Consider the following 21,464-nt stretch of genomic DNA (forward strand, 5'->3'; position numbering starts at 1 on the left):
TGTTCTTATAAAAGAAGATGTAACTTTCTTCAGGTAATCAATGACCTGTTAATTGGAGGAACATCTGTATATATTTCATAGGAGAGCTGCTATTTGTAGAAAATAATCGTTGCCATCTAACTGAAAACCTTAAAAGAAAAAGGTACAAATTTTGCTATTTACGGTGGTGATCGTAGAAAAATAATAAATAATAAACTTTTATAAATTATTTTATTACAACCTATACTACAACTATATACTTAAACACTATTGACTTCTATTTGGTTATATCGAATTACAATATTTAAAATTGGATTTTTTTCTAAAATTTTATAAAAATCTAATCGGTGATTGCATATCATAGATAGCTACAAATAATTGGAAGACAATAATTATTTTGGAAGACTTAATAGTAGCAATACTGACTATATTTATCATAGTAGCTCTATTCCTAGCTTTCTAATGAGGCGTTAATTATATGTATAAATATTTTCATATTGCACATTATTCGTAGTTTTATTGCTATACGTAAGAGATATAAATTAATGATTAGTTAATTATTCCATAAGGAATGTAATCTCTTGGCGGATAAACATCTCCACCCTTATGATCCAAGGGATGTCCATGCAGAAGTTCTGTCATAAAACTAATATAGGTAATGGCTAATCTAAGGGTCTCGATGCGAGATAGTCGTTTTTCATACGCAAAAGTCGGCACCTGAAATAATAAATGACATGTATATTAGAAAACAGTTTTAACTAATATTATGTAAATATACCTAAAATGAATTACCATTATTTTATCAGAGATTTTAAAAAACGTTTTATAATTATGTAACTCCTTACAACTAACGAGCACAATATACTTCTCCAATTACTCTAATTTCTGTTTAAAATGTGAGGTTTAATACTCTCGAATGCTTTTTATTCAAATAGTCTCCCTATTTCGTAAACTTTATTCTATTATTTTTCATTTGTAATTTTTGGAAAAAATTCATTTAGATAAGGATTAGCGAAGTAAAAATGATAATTAAATTTTAAAAATACAAAAAACTATAAATTAAAAACACCAAAGTATTTATTTATTAATGATACTGCATTTGTAATTTACAGAAAAACATTTAATGCGAGATCTTGGAAGAAAAAAATAAAACAAACCAGATAAAGAGATTTCAAAATAATAAAAAATTTTTTAAAACAAACATAAATTTAAAGTTTTAATATTCTTCAGAATAAGTTAACATCGTTGTCAAATCACGTGTCGAGAATAAAATAAACATGTAAAATTGGTTTGTGATTTGATATGAATTTAATAAATTAAAATTTAAGCTACATCATTCAGGATATATCTTCGGAAGCTACGATTGTAGGAAAATCTTTTGAAGGAACCATTAGCAAGTACCACTATCATGCACATCAGATATGAGAACCTTGATTTGCAGACTTATGTACCCTTCCTTAGTTAGAAAAATATGGATGCTTACAAGATTATCGTAAATATACCATGTAGGTATAGAATAACCTGTTTCACAATTAATGAAAGAAAGAGAAATTTGCGATATTGCTGTTTGTAGTTTGGCCAAAGTTAACTTTCCCTGTGATTACACAAAGATTACACTAGTACACAAATTCCTGAAGAACTTGATAAATAATAAATTTAAATAGAAATGGCATTGCATTTTAGTTAGAAATTGCAAACAAAAAACATTTTTTTTAGAAAGAATAAATGATGTGCGCGATAAAACATTCATAAATAACAGTTAACCACTGATGTGTGTGTGAAAAATGATTTCAATCATAGACATCACAGTATGTTATTACTTAACAGAAAACAAACATTTAAAACATTGCAATTAAAACACGGCAAGCCTTCAAAAGATTGACGTATGGGGACGGCATTTTAGGAAACTCACATATCAGTCTTTTTTTAATTGATAGCAACCTAAATGGAGAAAAATATCTGTCCTAATCTTTTGAGGTGACACATTTTTTCTTCTCTTCGGAGGCTGAATATCAATTTGCATAAAATTTGGTAGAAGCACAGTTGGCAACTTTTTACATGCTACGTTAATGGTTATTAAATTTCATTATTAGATAAATCTCATTATTAGATATCTAGTTGGAATTTGATTTTATACGTTTTAGTTAGTATTAGATTAAGTTGTTAGGCGTGGCAACGTTGGATCGGCTGTTAATGAGCCGTAGTGATAAGAACTAATCCGATGTTTCAAATTACTTTGATTTCTCTCCTCAGAAAATTATATGATTTCAAAAGTAAATACTAGTTACAACGAACTAAAAGACTTTCATTTTAGGAACTCGATGATCACACAAAAAGTAAAACAATTTTGGTATAATTTGGCTTATTATGTGCAGATTTATGAGACAAGTATAGAGTAAAATAGTTAAAATTTATAGTCTATTTACTTGCCTTTCTCCTAAGTTTATCAAAAGCTTCATTTAGATTAAACATTCTTCGTCGCTCTCGGATATTTGCTGCTCTCCTCTGAGCCAATGTAGCTACCCGGCGCCGTGGTTTCTTGCTAGAATGGCTTCCGTTTGAGCCTCCATTGCGCCCAATACGATTAGAGACTAAGGAACCACATTGCTGACGAGGCCAAACTTAAAATGCAATATTAAGTTTTACAAAAATAGAACTAAAATAAACAGTTTACGATTAAATATTTTCTAAAAGTCTCAACTAGAAAAGTGCAAACACTTTTTGCTGGACCCGAAAAATATAGGACTTTATTTTATTACTTGATACTGCTTTTATTGCATTAAACCTATATAATCACAAACTCTAGCTTTAAATCAAATGTAGCTCCCAAATCCCTAATCATCTCCTTAACTATCGGTGCCACAATCAACTGGTTCGCTTTTTATGAAATAAATCGTTAACTTTTTGGCCGAAATTAAGACAAACACCGATATTATTAGTTTTAGTTTAAAACCCATTCAAGGTACTCTAGATTGAAATTTAAATATTCTTCAGCATAGGCATTACAAAGTGACAATATTATTATTCTTAGCATTCCTATCAAAATAAGAAAAAATACAACGGTGGGTATCCTTAAACTAAGAAAATTAAACATATCTAAAAATACTTTCGTCTCTAAAATAGGATATCTCGGGTAATATGAGAGCTACGACTTTGCGGATGATCTTGTTGAATTCGGCAGAACGAAACTAAGATAAAGCCGTATCGGATTTTTCCACAAAAAATTGATTTTTTCGAAATCAAACGAACTATACTAGTGGTATTGCTTCCATGACCGACATCACGAATACACCGGGTTTGTGTTTGAAAATTCTGAAAAAAAGGCATTTTCGACTTCGTTTTTGAGCACAAAAATGCGATATCTCATCTAATATGAGGGCTACGACGTTGCGGATGGCCGAGAAGAAGAGAGAGAACGAGAACGAGAGTTCATTCAAATTAATATATAAATTTGTATAATAAATATATGTATAGTTAAAAGGGAAAACAGAGAAAAAATATCCAGCCCTTTATCAACTAAATTTTATCCTGTTTTACTTCTAGTACTTTTTTAATTAATTTTTTTGATTTTCATTAAATATTATAAATAGTGTATTGGTCAAATATTTATTAGATTAAAAAACCAAGACATGCTCAACTCCAGTAATTTATCAAGCCGAAATGTGAGACGATTGCAATGGTTTGATACACGTTATTTTTTCGACGTAAGTATTTATTGCTTAACTTAAATATTGATAAAACAATTATACAAGGTCTCTCGTATGGTTATATTCAAATTTTGGGAGCGTAGTACACTTCTTTTCAAATTAAAGAACGCAAAACTTTTATTTCCATTTTTATGTATTTCAAAGTTACACACCCATGATTGTTATTTGAAAATAATACTAGAAATAAATTCGTGAATTAAATAAATACTAGTACATTTTATTCAAACACAAATCACAAATACAAACGAAACTGTTTTTTCATAAATAAGACACCTATTCTCGCAACATATCTTTGCACATCATTAGTATAATGTTAAATAATATATAATAATACATAATTAATAATAATACCTAATATATTATAATTAATATTCATACCAATCAATAAACCACCAAAACAGGAACTAAGAATTATTGATATACAAGTGAGCAAGTTTAAGTGCAAGCCCAGCTTCTAAGTGAGTGACGCTTTCTTTATCAAAATTCCCTAACGATTTTCTTTTCAAGTATACGCAGACATGCGTTATGTGTATGGCTACTATAAGGTAGTGCTCGTCAAGCAGCCGAATATCGACATTGGTTTGCAAATAGATGCATTTATCATTACAGAACATTTCTGCAACATTCCTTTTTTACACAATTTCGGGAATGCGGTCTGCATGATTGTGTTTTCGATCAAGGAGTGAACTTGCTAGCAGATTTGGATCAACAAGTATTAAATACTGCTGTAATAGCTACGAAGGAATCTAACTATCAGTGAATCTGAAGACAAGTCGCAGTACAGCGAATGACTGCAAATTTTAAAACGTGAAGATTTGACCTGAAGACTGTATTATTATAGTAAGATACAAGATTTGTTTAAGGCCGATCACTATGTTCATCTGATTTATGCTACCTGAGTATTAGAACAGTCGCGCCATAATATTCAATTCTACAGAACAGTCCTCTGAACAGATGAAGCGACGTTCACAAGGCGTGGTAGAAATCTGAGAAACCTGCATAGGTGGAAATCACAAAATCCAAAAGCCAATTTTCAATATAAATTTTCTGTTAATGTTTGGGCTGTCCTAATCGATGACTAGTTGATTGATCCTGTTGTACAAAGTTGAATGCGCACACCTTTGAACTTATTGGACAAACTGCAAGGACATTTGGAGGATGTCCCACTGAATATTCGCCTACACATTTGGTTTCAAATGGATGGGTGCTTCACCACATTTCAGAAATGCTGTTCGAAATTGGATTACCGTCAACTATCCAAGATCTATTGGTCGAAATGATCCTGTTGCCTGGCTACCAAAATCACTCGATCACAATCTCCTTGATTGTTATTTATGGGGATACATGAAAAATGTTGTCTAGGCACAAGTTTCGAATACAGAGAAAAATTCATTGTAGTGGAGCGTATTCAGCAGGCTGCTCAACAAATAAGACAAAAGAGGATCCAAATACCGATAAATAAATCATCTGTTGACTTACGAGAACAAGCATGCATTCAACAATGACGTGGACTTTTTTAAAATATTATTATACAAAATCTATAGACAAGTCGCGGTACCGCAAATGACTGTAAATTTTAAAAAAAGAAGACTTACAACCGAATGTTGTTGATTGAGATCCTGTTGTACAAAGTGGTATGCGCACACCTTTGGACTTATTGGACAAACTGCAAGGACATTTGGAGGATGTCCCACTGAATATTCGCCTACACCTTTGGTTCCAAATGAATGGGCGCTTTATCACATTTCAAAAATGCTGTCCAAAATTGGATTACCGTCAACTATCCAGGACGCATAGTTCGAAATGATCCTGTTGCCTGGCCGCCAAGATCAATCGATCATAATCCCCTTGATTTTTGTTTATGGGGTTCATGAAAAATTTAGTACATGATAAATTTAATTTTAAATACAGGGAAAAATATATTGTAGTGAAGCGTATTCAGAAGGCTGCTGAGTAAATACGACAAAACAGATATGACAAATAATTTAGCAATACTTTGCTAAGAACTGCGTTATTGAGATGCATGCTCTTGAGGTATGCACTTCTTTTAGTCTTCGTTAAATTACTAAAGCTAAGTTTTATATTGCTGGCATTTTTTTAATTTTACAAATTATCTTCATATTAGTATGTACATTTCAAATGTACATACTAATTTGATTGTTTTTAAGGTTTAAGATGTTAGCTTTAAATAAAAATAATATTTGAAGAATAATATTTGAAACATTTTATATATACCTCGAAAATGAAACCTTTTTGGATCCTTATGTATATTTTTTTTATATAATGAGAGTAAATTTCCCCAGGCTTTTGTCACAACTCTAAAACACCCTGGTAATAAAACCGTTGAAATATAAAACTTACAATTAAGCCCATTTTTTAAATTTTCCTTTAAACATGTTATAAAATGCGTAATCTTTTCTTATATTAATTATGGTTAAAAAATTCGGTTTGCATGAGCTACTTTCGAATAAAAAAATATTAAAATGATTTGTTTATATTATTTTGTGAATCCAATTTTAACGTGTTTTTTAATGACTTAATTACATCGACAATTAATTTTAATTATGCAAAAAATTACGTTAAAATTCAGTGGAAAATATCGCATTATTTTTTTTTACCAATTTTTGTTTTTTAACAATAATTAAATATTTTTTTTAATATCACCAATTAAAATGCAATACACTTATCATTATATCAGTTATAATTGTTCAATTCATACATCACCACTGAAAGAACCTCTTTATATTTAGGAATCTTTAAAATGTTCTTTATAGCAATTGTGTTCATATTTAAATGTAAAATCGTTATCCATTAATGTTCTTAGCATAATTTTGTAGAATATTTATAAAATTTTATATAGTTGAAAAATAATTTGGGCAAATATAGTCTATCGAGCGCATAATTTAAGAATTGTATAACGTATATTTACCTAAATCTGAATTAAATGCTGTTAATATGTCCGGATAACCTCCAAGGGCTGGATTTTGTCCAGAGAAGTGGTGAGGATCCCATAGGCCTCCATAACCATTTATTTCATTAGGATAACCAGGAAACTCACCCTGCTGAAAAACGAATACTGAATAAAGAATAATACACAGAGGCTTTTCGTCGTATAAAATAGATTTTAACACAACTATGTTGTAAACTACTCTTTACATTGTTTGTTAGGTTCTTTGACAGATGATCAAAATAAATTATGCCTAAAAGCGACTATGTCTTCAACCAATATATAAATCAAGACTAAGACTAAAAGATGATTTAAATATAACTAATTCCGGGTAAAGCTGTAAAGGGGCGTTGGTGCTCAGTCTGAGATATCTATATCTTAGACTATCTATTTATCTATCTATATCTACCTATAACTTAGACGGATTAATAACAACTAAGCTCACTTAGAACTGTGAACTCCGAGAAGCATGCTTTCATGGGGAAACGATTAACTTCCACTAACTTTCTTGTTGCTTAAAGAAAGGAATTCAGGTCGGCTCGTTGTTTATCGAATTTGCAACTCTCCTTCAGAGGTATATAGAAGTGGTGGCATATATATCTAATAAGTTATAAATTCCTTTGGGAGAACCGCAAGAGTCAGACTTCGGCCCTCTTTTCTTAGTATTTTTGTTTGTTAGGGACATTGCGATGAGGACTGTAATATTTACAAAAAATTTTTCTTGCCTGACACTAGTGTGTGTCGAACAAACAAAATATTAATAAGTTTGAGTAAATGTGAAAATGTTACTTTCATCCGAATTCAGATCACTGGTGGTTGGATTGGGTGGGGTTTCTCAATGATGGTGTTCCCTTTAAGATCTCAATAATTATTCATAAATTTATGTGCAAATGAACAGCAAGTTGTCCCTTAGAGGTTATATTCAAATTTTTGTTTTAAAAGCTCAAAAAGTACTCGAATTTGTCTATCGCCATAAACTGAATTTTAAATTTCCACACTAAAAGTATTGTGCTATTCTCTTTTCAGATCGATGCTTAAATTCTATCCGATTGTTTAGTCACTTAGTTGTTTAGTTACATATAGCATTGATCAACATAAGGTTGTACAAAAACAAATTCTGCTTAGTTTAGTTTTTTTAAAGTATTTAGTAGTTTATCAATAGTATTATCCAATCTGATAATGCTGTTTCTATATTAAATATTTATATGTATATAAAATTATATTAAATTTAAATAAACAGTGTTATTAAAATAAATATTGCATATATATTTTCTGCAAAAACATTGTTTTTGATTAAGACAATCCTTACCCCCCCACCCACCCCAAACATTTGCCCAGTAAGAAATTCTTTTGAAAAATGACAGTTTTTCGTCCATAATATCCAATCTAATAGCACTATTTTTGTATTAAATAGTTACTAATATACACATATATAATTATATGAAATTTAAATAAACAAACTGTGTTATTAGATTAGATATTAACGACGAAACCACCTGTGATTTATGCGTATTATTTTGGAAAACAATAATTTTTAAAAACAACTTCTTACTGGTCGGTTGTGTGGGGTGGGTGGGGGGGGTAAGGGTAAGGTTAATGAAAAACTTTTTTTTATTTTGAAAAAAAAATCAGTTTTTTTTTGGTTTTAGACAATTTTTCATTATCTAGGTTCCAAAATACAGTTTTTAAATTAAAACTAATGGTATATTTATCAACCGTATATAATCAAGGTATATTTATTAAACTGTAATGTAATATATTTATTAAACTGTGAATATACGTATCTCATATACGATTCTGTTTACACAAGGGAGAAAATTTCGGGATTTAAAAAAAGTTTACAAGGGATTTACATAGCTAATGTTTACACTCGACCACTACACTTCAAATATGTGATAAAATGACCCCGATATCAAATATATGCCACTGTGTAGGATACGGTATATAAAATTGCCTCTAACTTAAAAAGTATTTAAGGTACAAGAAAAATTAAACTACCATTAAAAAGTATTTTTATTTTAAAATATTTTTCAAAAATGGGACAAATATATTTTTTCTTGTTTTTTAAGGTAAAATTGGTAATAATCTTGTATAATTAGTCTAAATGTGCCATCCAAGCATCTATGAACAAATTTAGTATATTGAAGTAAACTAGTCTTGTTATATCTGAGAAAGCGTGTGTGTTGTTTTAATATTATTTTATTATTATTTGATTTTTAACGATATCTGTGTATCCAAATATCTCAAAGATGTTAGCTATTGAGTCTCTTCAATTTATAATGAAGAATTTCAAAAGAAACATAATTAAAATAGCATTACAATTATTTATACTACATTATATTTATTTATAGTATTTTATGTTTTACCTATCTATTATTGATTTATAATACCTTAGAAACGGAATATGTTATGGTAGCAATAATACCTGCTATCACACCTAGGGCATTATAAGCGGGCATTATGATAATGCCCGGAAATTTTATTGCATATCCAATTTTATTTCTTTCATAATAAAGAATAAACATCCATTTTATACAAAAAAATGTTTCTTTAAATACTAAAAATTAAACTTAATTTCCAAAATAAAAATTACAATTTTGAAATGTCCCGGAAAATGTAGCTGATCCCACTATAGAATGGTCGGTGTTTTTTGTGATGGAAGAAGTGGCAGCACTAACGCTATTTTGTATAGTTTGTAAATTGTCCATTAAAGAATTTTCAATAGTCGATACGGAATTAACCTCGGAATTAACTGAATTGGCAATCATTTTGGCTACTTTATTTTTGGATGAAATACTTTTTTCTATATATCCTTCAGCTACTGAAGAGCTTTTCCATTTCCCATGTTGTTTTAGCATTTCAAACGAAGCACCTGCCTCAACAAGTAAAGTTGACGATGTGCGACGCAAACAGTGGCCGGTATAAGCTTCTGCATTATCCAGTTTTAAAAATTTTGCGATCAATGTTGGGACGCTTCCTATGGTATTTTTTTCAACAGGTTGTACTGTACAGCGACTCTTTCTATAGGTAAGAAAGAATCTTCGCTCCTTTATTCCAGCTGGTCTTACTGCTGCGAACTTTTTTATTAAATTTAAAGCGCCTAAATCTTCTTCAATGACTAAAACTTTTTGAAGTTGAAGTTTTAGTTTCTGGTACCTTTATAACCAAGACCGTTCCTCTATCTTCAATATCATCAATGGTCATTTTGACCAACTCATCTCGTCTTAAACCTCCAAAAACACACATTACCAATATGGCTTTGTGTACCAAGTAGATAGATATCATCAGGAGCCTTCTTAATAAAGTTTATTATTTGTTCTCCTTCCAAAACTTTAGACTTCTTCGGGACATATCCTTTCGACTTAACTTTTTAAAAAGATATGAGACGATGGTATTGCGAGATGTCTATATTTTTATAGACCTTAAACGTAGACCTTAGGGTAGAATACTTGGTCCAGAGAGTTCGGACTGTATTTTTCCGACTAAAAATATTAAAATTTGTTAAACAGATGTACCTATTAAAATAAAATCAATAACTTACCAGTTCCTGAAAATATGCCATTAGAACGGTTTCGGTTATTTGAACAATTGCGTTAATTGGCATCTTTCCAAATACCAAATATGCCATACTCTCGATAATACTGTTGCCTTGATTTAACTGGCAAAAGATTTTCGGTCGCTTTTATGGCCTTTTCTCTTATATTTTGTGGAATTTCTTCCATTTCAAGCAAATATTTAAACAAAGAATGCCAACTGACTAACTGACAGAAACATTAAAGTCAAACTTAAATAATCACTGCAAGTCACTTGATAAATTTCTGTAGGTAGGTATGCACGTATACCTACCTGTACAGGTAGACCCTATTTTTTAATTGATATTAAAATTATTTTTGTTCATAAAAATCAATTTTTAGGTAAAACATAAAGCATTGTATGCACCACGGGCATTGTTAGACTCTAATGCCCATCAGGCGAAAACCTACTATTTCCACCTTCCGGGCATTATCGTCCTTACAATGCCCTTGATACATAAATAGCTATTTCACTGACTTTTTCTTCTCTGGAGAAATTTATATTTCTCGATGATGACAGAAATGACATTTATACGAATGTCATCTTTCTGAAAATTCAAATCTATAAATATTATAAATTCTTCATAAATATGTTTCAATATCTTAAAATATAGTATGAAAAACATTTTTTTTATGAAAAAAATTACTTGTATGTAATGCTTCGTAATATACCAGTCTCACCATTTATTTTCGCTTTCTCATTATACGAATATAATAATTCTCAAAAAATACTCAAAATAATTCGTTTTACCTAAACTTAGTCTAAAAGTTATTTAGAATCATGATATTATGTGTCGAACATTAAAGAACGAACCACAAACACTATTTCCTAAAAAGAATAAAATTATATAAACTCAACTTAAAGATACTTTTTTAATTTTTTCATTTACTATAGAGTAAGAAAAGCATGAAAACTAAGGCTTAGATCGAAAAACCGTTTATTCGATTATTTATTTTTAATATAATTTCTTTGTTACAATAATGCTACTGATAATCAAAGGCATATTTATTTGTTTTATATATATTTTTTATGGTAATTCCTGAAAACGTACAAAGAGTATTAATTTTGTTTACATTGTCGATCATTATTATTTTAATAGCACATTATTTACATATTTCATTATCCAAGACTCAAAGTACTCCTAATTGTATTTATACCTTGGCCATTGATTACAAATAACTAAGCAAATACATGGAATAATAAAAAAACTATATTCATAAAATTAATATGCATAACTTAAATGAATGTAACTTATTACTTCACAGAAAGACATTTCATTAAACTTTCTATTATTATTAATATAATTATTTACTATTACAAATAACCTTCTTTTTACAAAAAATATTTGACCATTTTCCCGAATGTTATTTTTCCCGAACATCGTTTTATCGAACTAGTCATTTACCGAACAATTAATTTCCCGATCGATTACTTTCCTGAATACATTTTACCGAATATTATTTTTCTTGAACGACTATTTTTTTCAAGTAATAGTATTTTATTTAGTTATAAAATTTGTTCACGGTTTTGGGTTGGTTATTCAGTCCTTTTTCATAATTTTGGAAAAAAACGTTGGCAACAATTACAATTAGGGAAAGTGGTAATTCGGGAAAATTGACCTTCGGGAGCTGACATTCGGGAAATGATTGGAAATTGGATATAAATAGATTCAATGATTAGGCATTTATTAGCCTAGATAAAGTACTTAGTTAAAAAAGGGTTCGACAAAATAAATATTATATTAACAGGTACCATATAATTCACTCCTAAATTCCGGTTAGCTGCTTTAGCTTCTTAGATTTATTGAAAAACCTTTGAATACGTTAATAAAATTTTGCAATATTTCAAAGTGAGAAGAATATAGCAGTTGTTTAGTTGATCATAAACATAAATTCAAATCGGGTAAACGCGACGCCCATTAAGATCACTACTACATGTATTGTACTTTTAGTGACGTGCTTCTTGATTAGAGAATTGCTCATTAAAGTATTAATTAAAGTATTCTTAACCAAAAGACTAAGATGCTTAATATAAGCTTAAGATAATTACGTAAATAATATTAAGCCGTCTTAGCTATGATCTTGGTGACTTACATACATAAAATTCTCATAACATTTTAGAAGCAGATTTGATTTATAAATTTATCAACTCAATTCTATATTCCTTATAACTTAAATTCTGAAACATAGACATGCCGTTAAATTACAACAATATACTAGTAAAGGAATAATAAAATAAATAACTTATATATACCATCGTAAAAATTTGGACCAGTTTGATACGAATTTGAAAGTGAATTGTGATTATCTATAGTACAAAAATTCTCCATATAAGAATTAAAATAAAATAATGCTTGAATGACATTTCCGGAAATTATTATATTTCACTTTCATATTAAGTAACTTTAATAATCAATTAAAATTAATAGTTTTTTATTATTTTAATTGATTAGTTAATAATTAATGGTACTAAAAAACATCTTATTTATTCAAGAAAAGTAAATCATAATATTTGAAAAGAATATAGTTATTTTACATTTACTCACACTTCCAGCATCCCACGGACCGTGGTCACTAGAAAAGGACATTTTCATGAGTGAACCCTTTTTTTAATAACACTTCCACGCACAAAAATAATTATCACTTTCTAATCCGCACTTACTCCTTATTCAACGCGATATTACTGTTGAATAATCCTTAATATCAAAATATTTTCTACTGCTCTTCCTGCGTGGAATCCATCCCAGGAACATAATTAGTTAACAACGAGGTATTGGCCGAAACGTCTGTTATAGGGTGGTGCTACCCTGGATTGCTATCCAATGAGCGTAGTAAAACCTGACACCCTAAGGGAAGATCGATATACTTTTTGAAGGGAGAGAATAAGGTCCAATGTCTAGTGTTCTGGGATATCGACCGAGCCCAAAGATAAATAATTGCTGTTACATGTCGTAAAGATGAAATATTATATTTAATAAAGTAAATTTTGTTAGTGTAATAAGGAAAACCTATATTTTAATTTTAGATTACTATATAAGAATCTTTATTAAATAAAGTGATGTTTTGAAACAAATAAAAAAGGGTAATAAAAAAACAAAAAAAAACATGCAAATATTGTATTAAACAATAGTACTAATGGTACTAAACTAGCTTGCGTGTCAAATAAGAAAAGAAGGGAATTTTAAAATATTAGCAGCTAGTATATATAACGCAATATTAGTTAATTTTTTTTGTATTTTTAATATATTTGTTTGTCATAAAATAATATAATGAAAAATTCAACTTTTTTGGTATATAATAAAAAATATAGGGTCTAATAATAAATAAAGCTTGATAAAACATAAAAATAAGCAAATGTTAAATATAAAAACAGTTTGCTTGAAGTAAAAGATTAGCACTAGATAAATTTTAGTGCTTCTTAGATAAGCTTTGATGATTTTTTGAAGATTAAAACAATGAAAAATAAATCAAACATTCTTGTTAATTAAATTTAAATATAATTTGAAAGTGCTTAAAATAACAAAACATTTGAAGACAACCTTCTAATTTTCAATTACATAGTTGTGAGACCTTGACTTAAAGTTTCCGTTATTGTAACTATTGAAACGTAGGTCTCTTTGGGAATAATAGACTTTCAAGTTTGGAAAACTAAATCATTATATCCATACAACTGATATTTTACACATTATGCTTTTAAATAATTATTGAAACGTGACAGTATAAGTTTCGTTTTTTAATTTTACAATATTTTAGTAGTTTTTGATTACTCGTAAAATATTAATTATAATTTCAATTCTATATTAATAATAAATAGAAAATGCACAAAATGTACAATAAATATTATATTGTATCGTTTATATTATATTGTTTGTTAGGTGTGAGTTAAAACAATCAAAAAACGTAAGTTAATTTATTTAGACGCTTACACTACAAAAACACGATCATTTACGATTACCGGAAATATTTATTTACAACTATTTATAACTGATTTAAATCTCGCGCCAATATTTCGAACTTCGTTTCATTAAACTGGCAGTTGACTACTCTCGGTGATGCGGCGCCTTATATACTCGGCAGAACGCTGTTCCGAAAGATTCTCGGCAACTTTCAAGAAGTCGTGCAGTGTGCCTTTCGTGTCATATAGCAATGAAGGAGAATCAGCCGGTTTATCGACGCTTACAATATCGTTACAATATTTAAAATCTTCATCACATTAAAAAGCAAATATTAGGAAATAGTAAGCTTTTTTTAATTTATTTCTTGCATAGATACAGACAATCGGTAATGTTCCTTAAATACAGGGTGTTTCGGGAGAAAAGAAAAATATTTTGGGAACATGCTCAGAAGGTAAAAAAACCCATATGTTTTAATCCGATTCTCAACCGTTTCTGGAATAATTGGTTCTGAAGTTTTTTTGTAAGTTTTTTTATTTTAAAAGCAACACAAACAAATACTAGTAAAAAAACAAAATTCCACTAATTTAAAATGTTTTCGAAAATACCCCCACCAACTTCAAGGCAAGCTGCAGCACGTTTGTTAAGCGCTCGTGTTGCACGTTTAATTGCTTGGGGATTATTTTTAATAATATTTGAAGCATTTTAAATTTGACTGTGGAGTCCTTTTACGGTTTCTATTGGTATTTCGTGCACTACTCATTTCATTCACCTCCAGAGGCAATAATCTAGTGAATTTAAGTCTGGTGACCTCGGTGGCCAAACTTGAGGTCCTCCTCTGCCAATCCAACGATCAGGAAAACGATTGTTTAAGAAATTACGCACCCGGCGACTAAAATGAGGCGGGGCTCCATCATGTTGAGAATACATGTACGTATACGTGTCGAACAATAATTAGCGAAAAATCATCCAACATGTGTATTTCTTTTCGATTTGGAAAACGACGTCGGTATTCATTAACAGCACCTAATGCGCTACCATTACAGAAACCATACACGAATATAATATCAGCATACTCCCTATGGGTTAATGTGTGAGGTATTACGTAATGAAAACTTTGCTCTTTTCAAATTGAAACGCTCAGAATCAATCAAACTGACAACCATGCTTGTCAAAACTACCAGTTAATTAAAATAGGTATTAACAAACACTGATGAAATACCTGCAACGTGAGTTAGAAATACAGACAACGTAATTATTCCAAAAATTTACAAAAAAAAACCTTTAAAGCCGATTATTTCAGAAACGGTTAAGGATCGGATTAAAACATATGATTTAATTTATTTCATTTTTGAAGATCAACAACGATTAAGGGCAAATATCTTTCAGCTTCTCTATAAAACTACAAACGTATTTGTTATTTTAAATGCAACATTCAAGGCAAAGATTCTTCAATACAAATTATTGGGTTTCTGGAACAGAAAAAACTTATTTTGTGAACTGTTTCAATATCACAATTTTTTATTTAGTTATATTAACAAAAGCACATTGCATAAATGTTGGCGCCGGTTAAATCAACCTAAATAAAAAATATAATATTTATATTAATTACATGAAATTAAATTAACTTAAATTTATTTATATTTTAATATATTTTTTTTAAATTTGCACATTGCACTAACTATCTAACATTTCTCCCTATACCTGTAGTGACTAAAATAGACTATGTTTTACCATACGCTATGTCAAATATCCTAAGACAGCTGAATCAGGGTAATTAAGTAAAGAGAGGTTTCACAAAATAATTCATTTTTACCAAATTTGTAGTTTTAGCGGTTGTGTGTCTGAGAGCGTCATGCTTTTTCTTTTTCTTTTTCGTCAGAGATAAATTGCTCAATTACTCATCATCCAGAGTTTTTTAAATATTTAATTTGCCTAGAAACAATGTAAAATGTGGTAATCATTTGGATGGTATATTTTATTAATATCTTATTATTTAAATTTTTCTCGCAAAAAATTATTTTTACTATCCTGTCATTATTTGTAAGCAATATGAAAATTGTTTGAATTCTGACTGAAAATCACTTTTATCTAAAGAAAATTTAGAAAAAATTTGTAAGAAACCGGCAAATTATAAAAAATATTAGAAATTCGAAAATTAATTAAAAAAAGTCCAGATTATAAACTATGCAGATTTATTTTATAATATATTTTTGTCGGCATATACATTTTTATATTGTAAACATATATAGTTTATAAATTTTATAGAGTCTATGATTAAATAAATATTATTAGTGTACATTTGTTAAATACCAGAATAATAACCAGACTAACAAATCACAAGGACAAAAATGATAATTACCTACAAGCATGATCATCGAAGACGCCTTCTAAACACGAATTTTATCAGTAATTTATTTAAGGTTATAAGCATGTATGATCGCATTAATTTATGCCTTTGATATTGTAGGATGGACTAAGACTGACATGAAAGGAAGATCAGAATACTATAACAACCCTAGGCCTAAAAGACTTTCACCTTCCTAATTCATCTTCGAAGTGCCAGTTTCAAATCCATATCACAGGAAGTAATAGGACAAGGTAAAATATACCTGAACGATATTCGACACTAGTACACATCGATATCGCAGCATCCAAAACTATAACGTTTGTTGTAAATGACTAAGCAATATAGTCTGATAGATGTAGGTACGGATGGAAAACATATCAGTCCATAGAGCATATTATTATGGAAGGTTGCCAGACATTTACACAACACACAATATAAATCAAGAGCTAGCAAGAAAACTGAACCTTTTTCGAAGAGACAAGGTACTATATTACAGGTATGCCCCGGAACCGATACTTAGAAATGACGAACACGCAGATCAATGGGTAAGAAATAATAGACCTTTTCTTGTTTTTATAATTCTTGTAAAGTTTATAGAAAAACAACTTTTATTGATATTTGTATCCCGTACAACAACTTAATAGTAAAACCCGATAAAAATATCGTTAAATATTGAGATTTAGAGCACAAGATATGAAGAGTAATTCTGAGTAATCTGGTCAAGAATTTCAAGTATCTGCAATTCAATTCATTTACAAATTGATGCAAAGTTCAGCACTATTGTCTATACATCACGCATTATCGGAAACTTCATCGGAACCTCTATTCGGCGGAGAACTGCCGCCTGGCTTCTTTCCCAAATAGAGGGGGACACAATTGTTTAAGTGTGCCATTGGAGAGTACTTGTGAACTGTATTTATTTATTTTGTATATATATCGAAGAACCACAGTTTATATGGCGCTGAACGAATTAACTTAATAAATGAAACAAAACTTTTACAATACAAAATATCCTTATTCATTAAATCCGAAGACGGGAAAATGGAACAGTTATTCATTAAAGCAGTTGTAAACTATAAATTGTCTTTGCTGTCTTTCTGTATACCTAATTTAACCTTATTTACATTCACTTTGCTTCTTAGCAGGTAACTTCACTCACTTCTTACTAACTACAATGGTGCTAATACTCTAATCACAATGGGTTAAGTACTTTAACCTATAGTATCAACACACGACGACCGAACTGATAACTAACGACAATATTACAGGTAGTTTTAACTGGGTTCAGAGTACTTACAGACGTTCCTAGTCTTAAAGGTGTAAAGAGAGAGAGAGAGAGAGAACCCGTCTTGGGTATTAGGGGTAATAGGGAAAACTCCATGAGCAACTTCTCACTCCGATCGCGACTCGACTCATCCACTACTTCTCAGCGACAGGGCCTCAACTTGACTGTTTTAACTAAGCTTTGACCGTGTGAATTTTTTACCAGCTTGTTTCACTTAGTGAGTGCAAAAAATGCTCAATAAATGCATCTTTCATCAACAACGGATGTGAAAAGGGCTTAAGACCTAAGAGCCTAACAGTTTCATGGCAATTTATGGGTTAAATTTGTGGTTTTTAAAAGTTTGAAGCGTTTAAAAGTAACCACTTCAAAATGATTGTTTCCTGACCTGTGGAAACCTTCTAGGGATCGATGGTGTCCTTAAAATTAAGAACATAAATAAATACACCTCGATGACAGAAAAGGATGTTGTTGGGTTATTTCCCAACAACCTCTATCGAGGAATCTAGGTATTTTAGTTCCTGAACTAATTATATTTCATTCAAACAATATTATAGCGATGTAGCCGATGGGATGTACCAGCTTTAAAAACTGCAAAGAGCAGCTATTTGACTCTGTTGTCTTCAATCACGCCTACAAAAAACTTTCGCTGCATATATCAATTACAGCAAGGCCTTTAATGAGGGGTAACATTAAAGGTTTATCGATGTATCTAGGCTTTACAGAGACATCATCAAAAAAGAAGACAAACTATAAAAAGTACTATGAATAATAGTGGAAAATAATATATTTTGGTATACTGTCTGGAAACTCTGTAAAATTGTATATTTTCTCTTTTTTATTAAATTAAGTATCCGCAAACATAGATAAATGTGTTTTGTGTGGTAATGTTTTCACTTCTATATTCATAATAGGGAAGGGTTATTGCTTGTCCAACATTTTGTAGTTTTTTTCTCATAAATATTGGTTTTTTAAATGGTGTTACGAGAACATCGAAATCATTCTCACAATTCATATGTTCGAAATGATAAGATAATTTCCTAAAACTTCTTTGGAAATTTCCTAAAACTTTTCTTCCTGCGAATTGCCACTTTGTTCTGAAGTAATTTTCCAGACAATCCTGATTAACTCTTCGATTAACTCTTCTAGTTTTAGAATATTTAGATCCCACTTTAGGAAGCCGCTGCCATAGAATTTTTGTTGCCCCAATTATTACCAGACAAGATCTAAACAATTACATTTATTGGTTTACATTTTTATTCTCTAAATTATACTTATACATTTGTTCTTTAAAAATATTGTCATTTCTTCCAAAAAATTTAGCTAATAATCAAATCCCTGAAAATAATGTTTGAATTTATTTGATATTTGAATCACAGAAGACTTTAAAATATTAAATAATTTATTAAATTTCTCAATAACCTCTATAGTCGTTTGGGCGCCAGGTGGCAGCACATCCAAGCATCATTTAAGTCTGCATACTCATAAAAGTACTTAAGTAGCTTTACATTAATTTCTTTGAAAAATTGTAGGAGTAATATGAGCATCGGTTAAGTTTGGGTGCGCATCTATATAAATTAAGTAAAAATCACCTAAGTTAACTACAGAATTGTCTGGAATTACTTTTAGAAGATTATATAATTTGACGAAATTAAATCCCATATCGGTAACAAGTCCCTGGACAGTTAATTCCACATCGGATAAATTTTTTAACATATATATTTTAAAAAAAAGTACATCACAGAGCTGCTTGTTCAACAAGAGCCTTATTAAATTTGTCTTATTTCCTATTATGATTGGATTTCCTAGTCAGACAGCATTAATGATGTCATGATAAATTTTGTTAGGATTCTCATAAAGCCAATATAAAGCATCTCAAGCTACCACTAGCATTCACCAGAGATCATCTAATTTGGAACACAATACTTACTTCACTTTTTATTAATTTGTATTGACTTTATCATAATTCTTCATTTCCATGCCTGATAAAATATTTTTTTAGTGCGTTTCCCAGTCGCAATATCCAATGATCTTTTAGGGACACGAAAAATTAAATATAATCATTAAATAACCGTTACATTGCTGATGAAGAAACGGATAGTCATTTTCTTTCAAAATGATCCTCGCATATTTTATATTGTGAAATATCTTTTTCTAAAACCTTAAATCATAAATTTATTCTCGTTTTTAGTTGCTGTACAAAACAAATTCAACTATATTATTTGAAAATCGTCGAGGACCATATATGTCCACACATATTTTAATCAAACACTAGACTTCTTACTGTGTTCACCGCAACCATACTTTTGACATTTTGAATAAACTATGGTGATTTTTGCTAATTTATTGGTCTTTTCTTTTTTGGATTTTGCTAACTTGCAACATGAGTGACGTCGTCCTTTTTCAGATTGAGATAGTGTTGGAGCTACAGCTTGGATGAGTTTATGTTCAAGTATGTTTTCCATGGCACGCACTACAAAGTTCTGCAATCCATTTGAATTTGCAGCTCTTTTTTCAATAAAGGGAAGCGACATTGCAAGTCCCAATTCTTGCAAAAACATACGACAACGGTTGTTTTTACTATCATTCCAATGCGGATTATTCAGAAGAAATAGGAAGTAAGCATTGATAGATGCAATATCCAATAGAGTAAAAAACACAGAGTGGCCATCTTCGTGTTGATCGCTTGAACGCATATTTTTTTGCCATCTGATCTATGGTATCAGCACCTCTTTTGGTCTCATTATAAAAAAAGGTTGATATCTGATTTATTTTTATATTGACTGCTAATAGCATCATCAGAATGTTGCGTTGATAAAAATAAAAGTATCTTCGTAGGCTTCTCACGTGCTACATAAGAAAGAAGAGTAACTGGTGCGTTTCCAGACTTCGGATCGGAAAATGTAAACATATTTGTGTGAACACGCCTTCCTTCTATTTTCTTTAGTACTTCTGGAATATGTTTTCGATTCTGTTGGAGTGTACCGACTAAAGTCAGGCCATAATTTGTGTAAAGATCGTCTGCTAATTCCACAAAAGTATAATACCTATCTGTCCACGATACCTATACGTCCAGAATTTCGAATTGGACATACTAGTTTTACTATTCCTTGTGGACCCCTAAATGTGCTGTTTTCAGGATTTCCTGCATACACTTCCATGCGAAAAACGTAACGGGTTGAACATCTGTCCCGCAAGCATTCGTATAAGAACTCCATATTTACCAGGTTTTTCCTTCATAAAAACCTTAAAAGGACATCTGCCTCGAAACAAAGATTCGATCAACCACTCATCAACCACAACGTTCATTCCTGGTGTAAAATATCCTTAGAATGTATCATTCAGTGAATCAAAAATTTCACGTAATGGTGCAAATTTGTCCACCTTTTTTCTCTCTGCTCTCGTATTTTTATCATAAAACCTTAAATTTTTTATCAGTTGTTGGAACTTGTTTCGACTCATCGTAGCGATATACGGATTGGCCAAATTTTTTAGACCACAAATCGTGATAATTCAATTTCGTATCAACATTAGCTCCCATGAAAGTAAAGATACCAAGCAAAGCCAAAATCTCGGTATCATCTGTTTTTGGCAGATGTTTACGCCGAAAGGGGGAAAAGGTACTGATGGGCAGCAATAAATATCAGAATCAGATTGGACCAAGGGGGGTTATTTATTGTCCACCGTAAAGGTTTTTTTAAGATTAAGTGGAAATTATTTAAATTATCAAAGTG

At 30.3% G+C, this 21,464-nt stretch overlaps 1 protein-coding gene and 1 long non-coding RNA gene across 3 annotated transcripts; both read right to left on the reverse strand.

Moving 5' to 3' along the window:
- Positions 1–331: 331 nt before the first annotated feature.
- LOC126750293 (protein Fer3-like) lies at positions 332–12,895 on the reverse strand. 2 transcript variants are annotated; one of them, XM_050459865.1, is made up of 4 exons: positions 12,752–12,895; positions 6,616–6,748; positions 2,410–2,600; positions 332–696 (listed from the first exon to the last, which is right to left on the reverse strand). In XM_050459865.1, the coding sequence occupies exons 1-4, from the start codon at positions 12,797–12,799 to the stop codon at positions 529–531; spliced, it is 540 nt and encodes a 179-aa protein (XP_050315822.1). In that variant the 5' UTR covers positions 12,800–12,895; the 3' UTR covers positions 332–528. The 2 variants fall into 2 exon arrangements, with proteins under 2 accessions (XP_050315822.1, XP_050315823.1); XM_050459866.1 differs by having other exon boundaries at positions 6,616–6,745; positions 12,752–12,892.
- Positions 8,955–10,627, reverse strand: LOC126750294 (uncharacterized). Its single transcript, XR_007665671.1, has 2 exons — positions 10,175–10,627; positions 8,955–10,115 (listed from the first exon to the last, which is right to left on the reverse strand). It is a non-coding gene; the product is annotated as an uncharacterized LOC126750294 (long non-coding RNA).
- Positions 12,896–21,464: the final 8,569 nt, after the last annotated feature.

Source organism: Anthonomus grandis, chromosome 2 (genome assembly GCF_022605725.1).
Source record: "Anthonomus grandis grandis chromosome 2, icAntGran1.3, whole genome shotgun sequence".
In the NCBI taxonomy this organism is placed as follows: domain Eukaryota; kingdom Metazoa; phylum Arthropoda; class Insecta; order Coleoptera; family Curculionidae; genus Anthonomus; species Anthonomus grandis.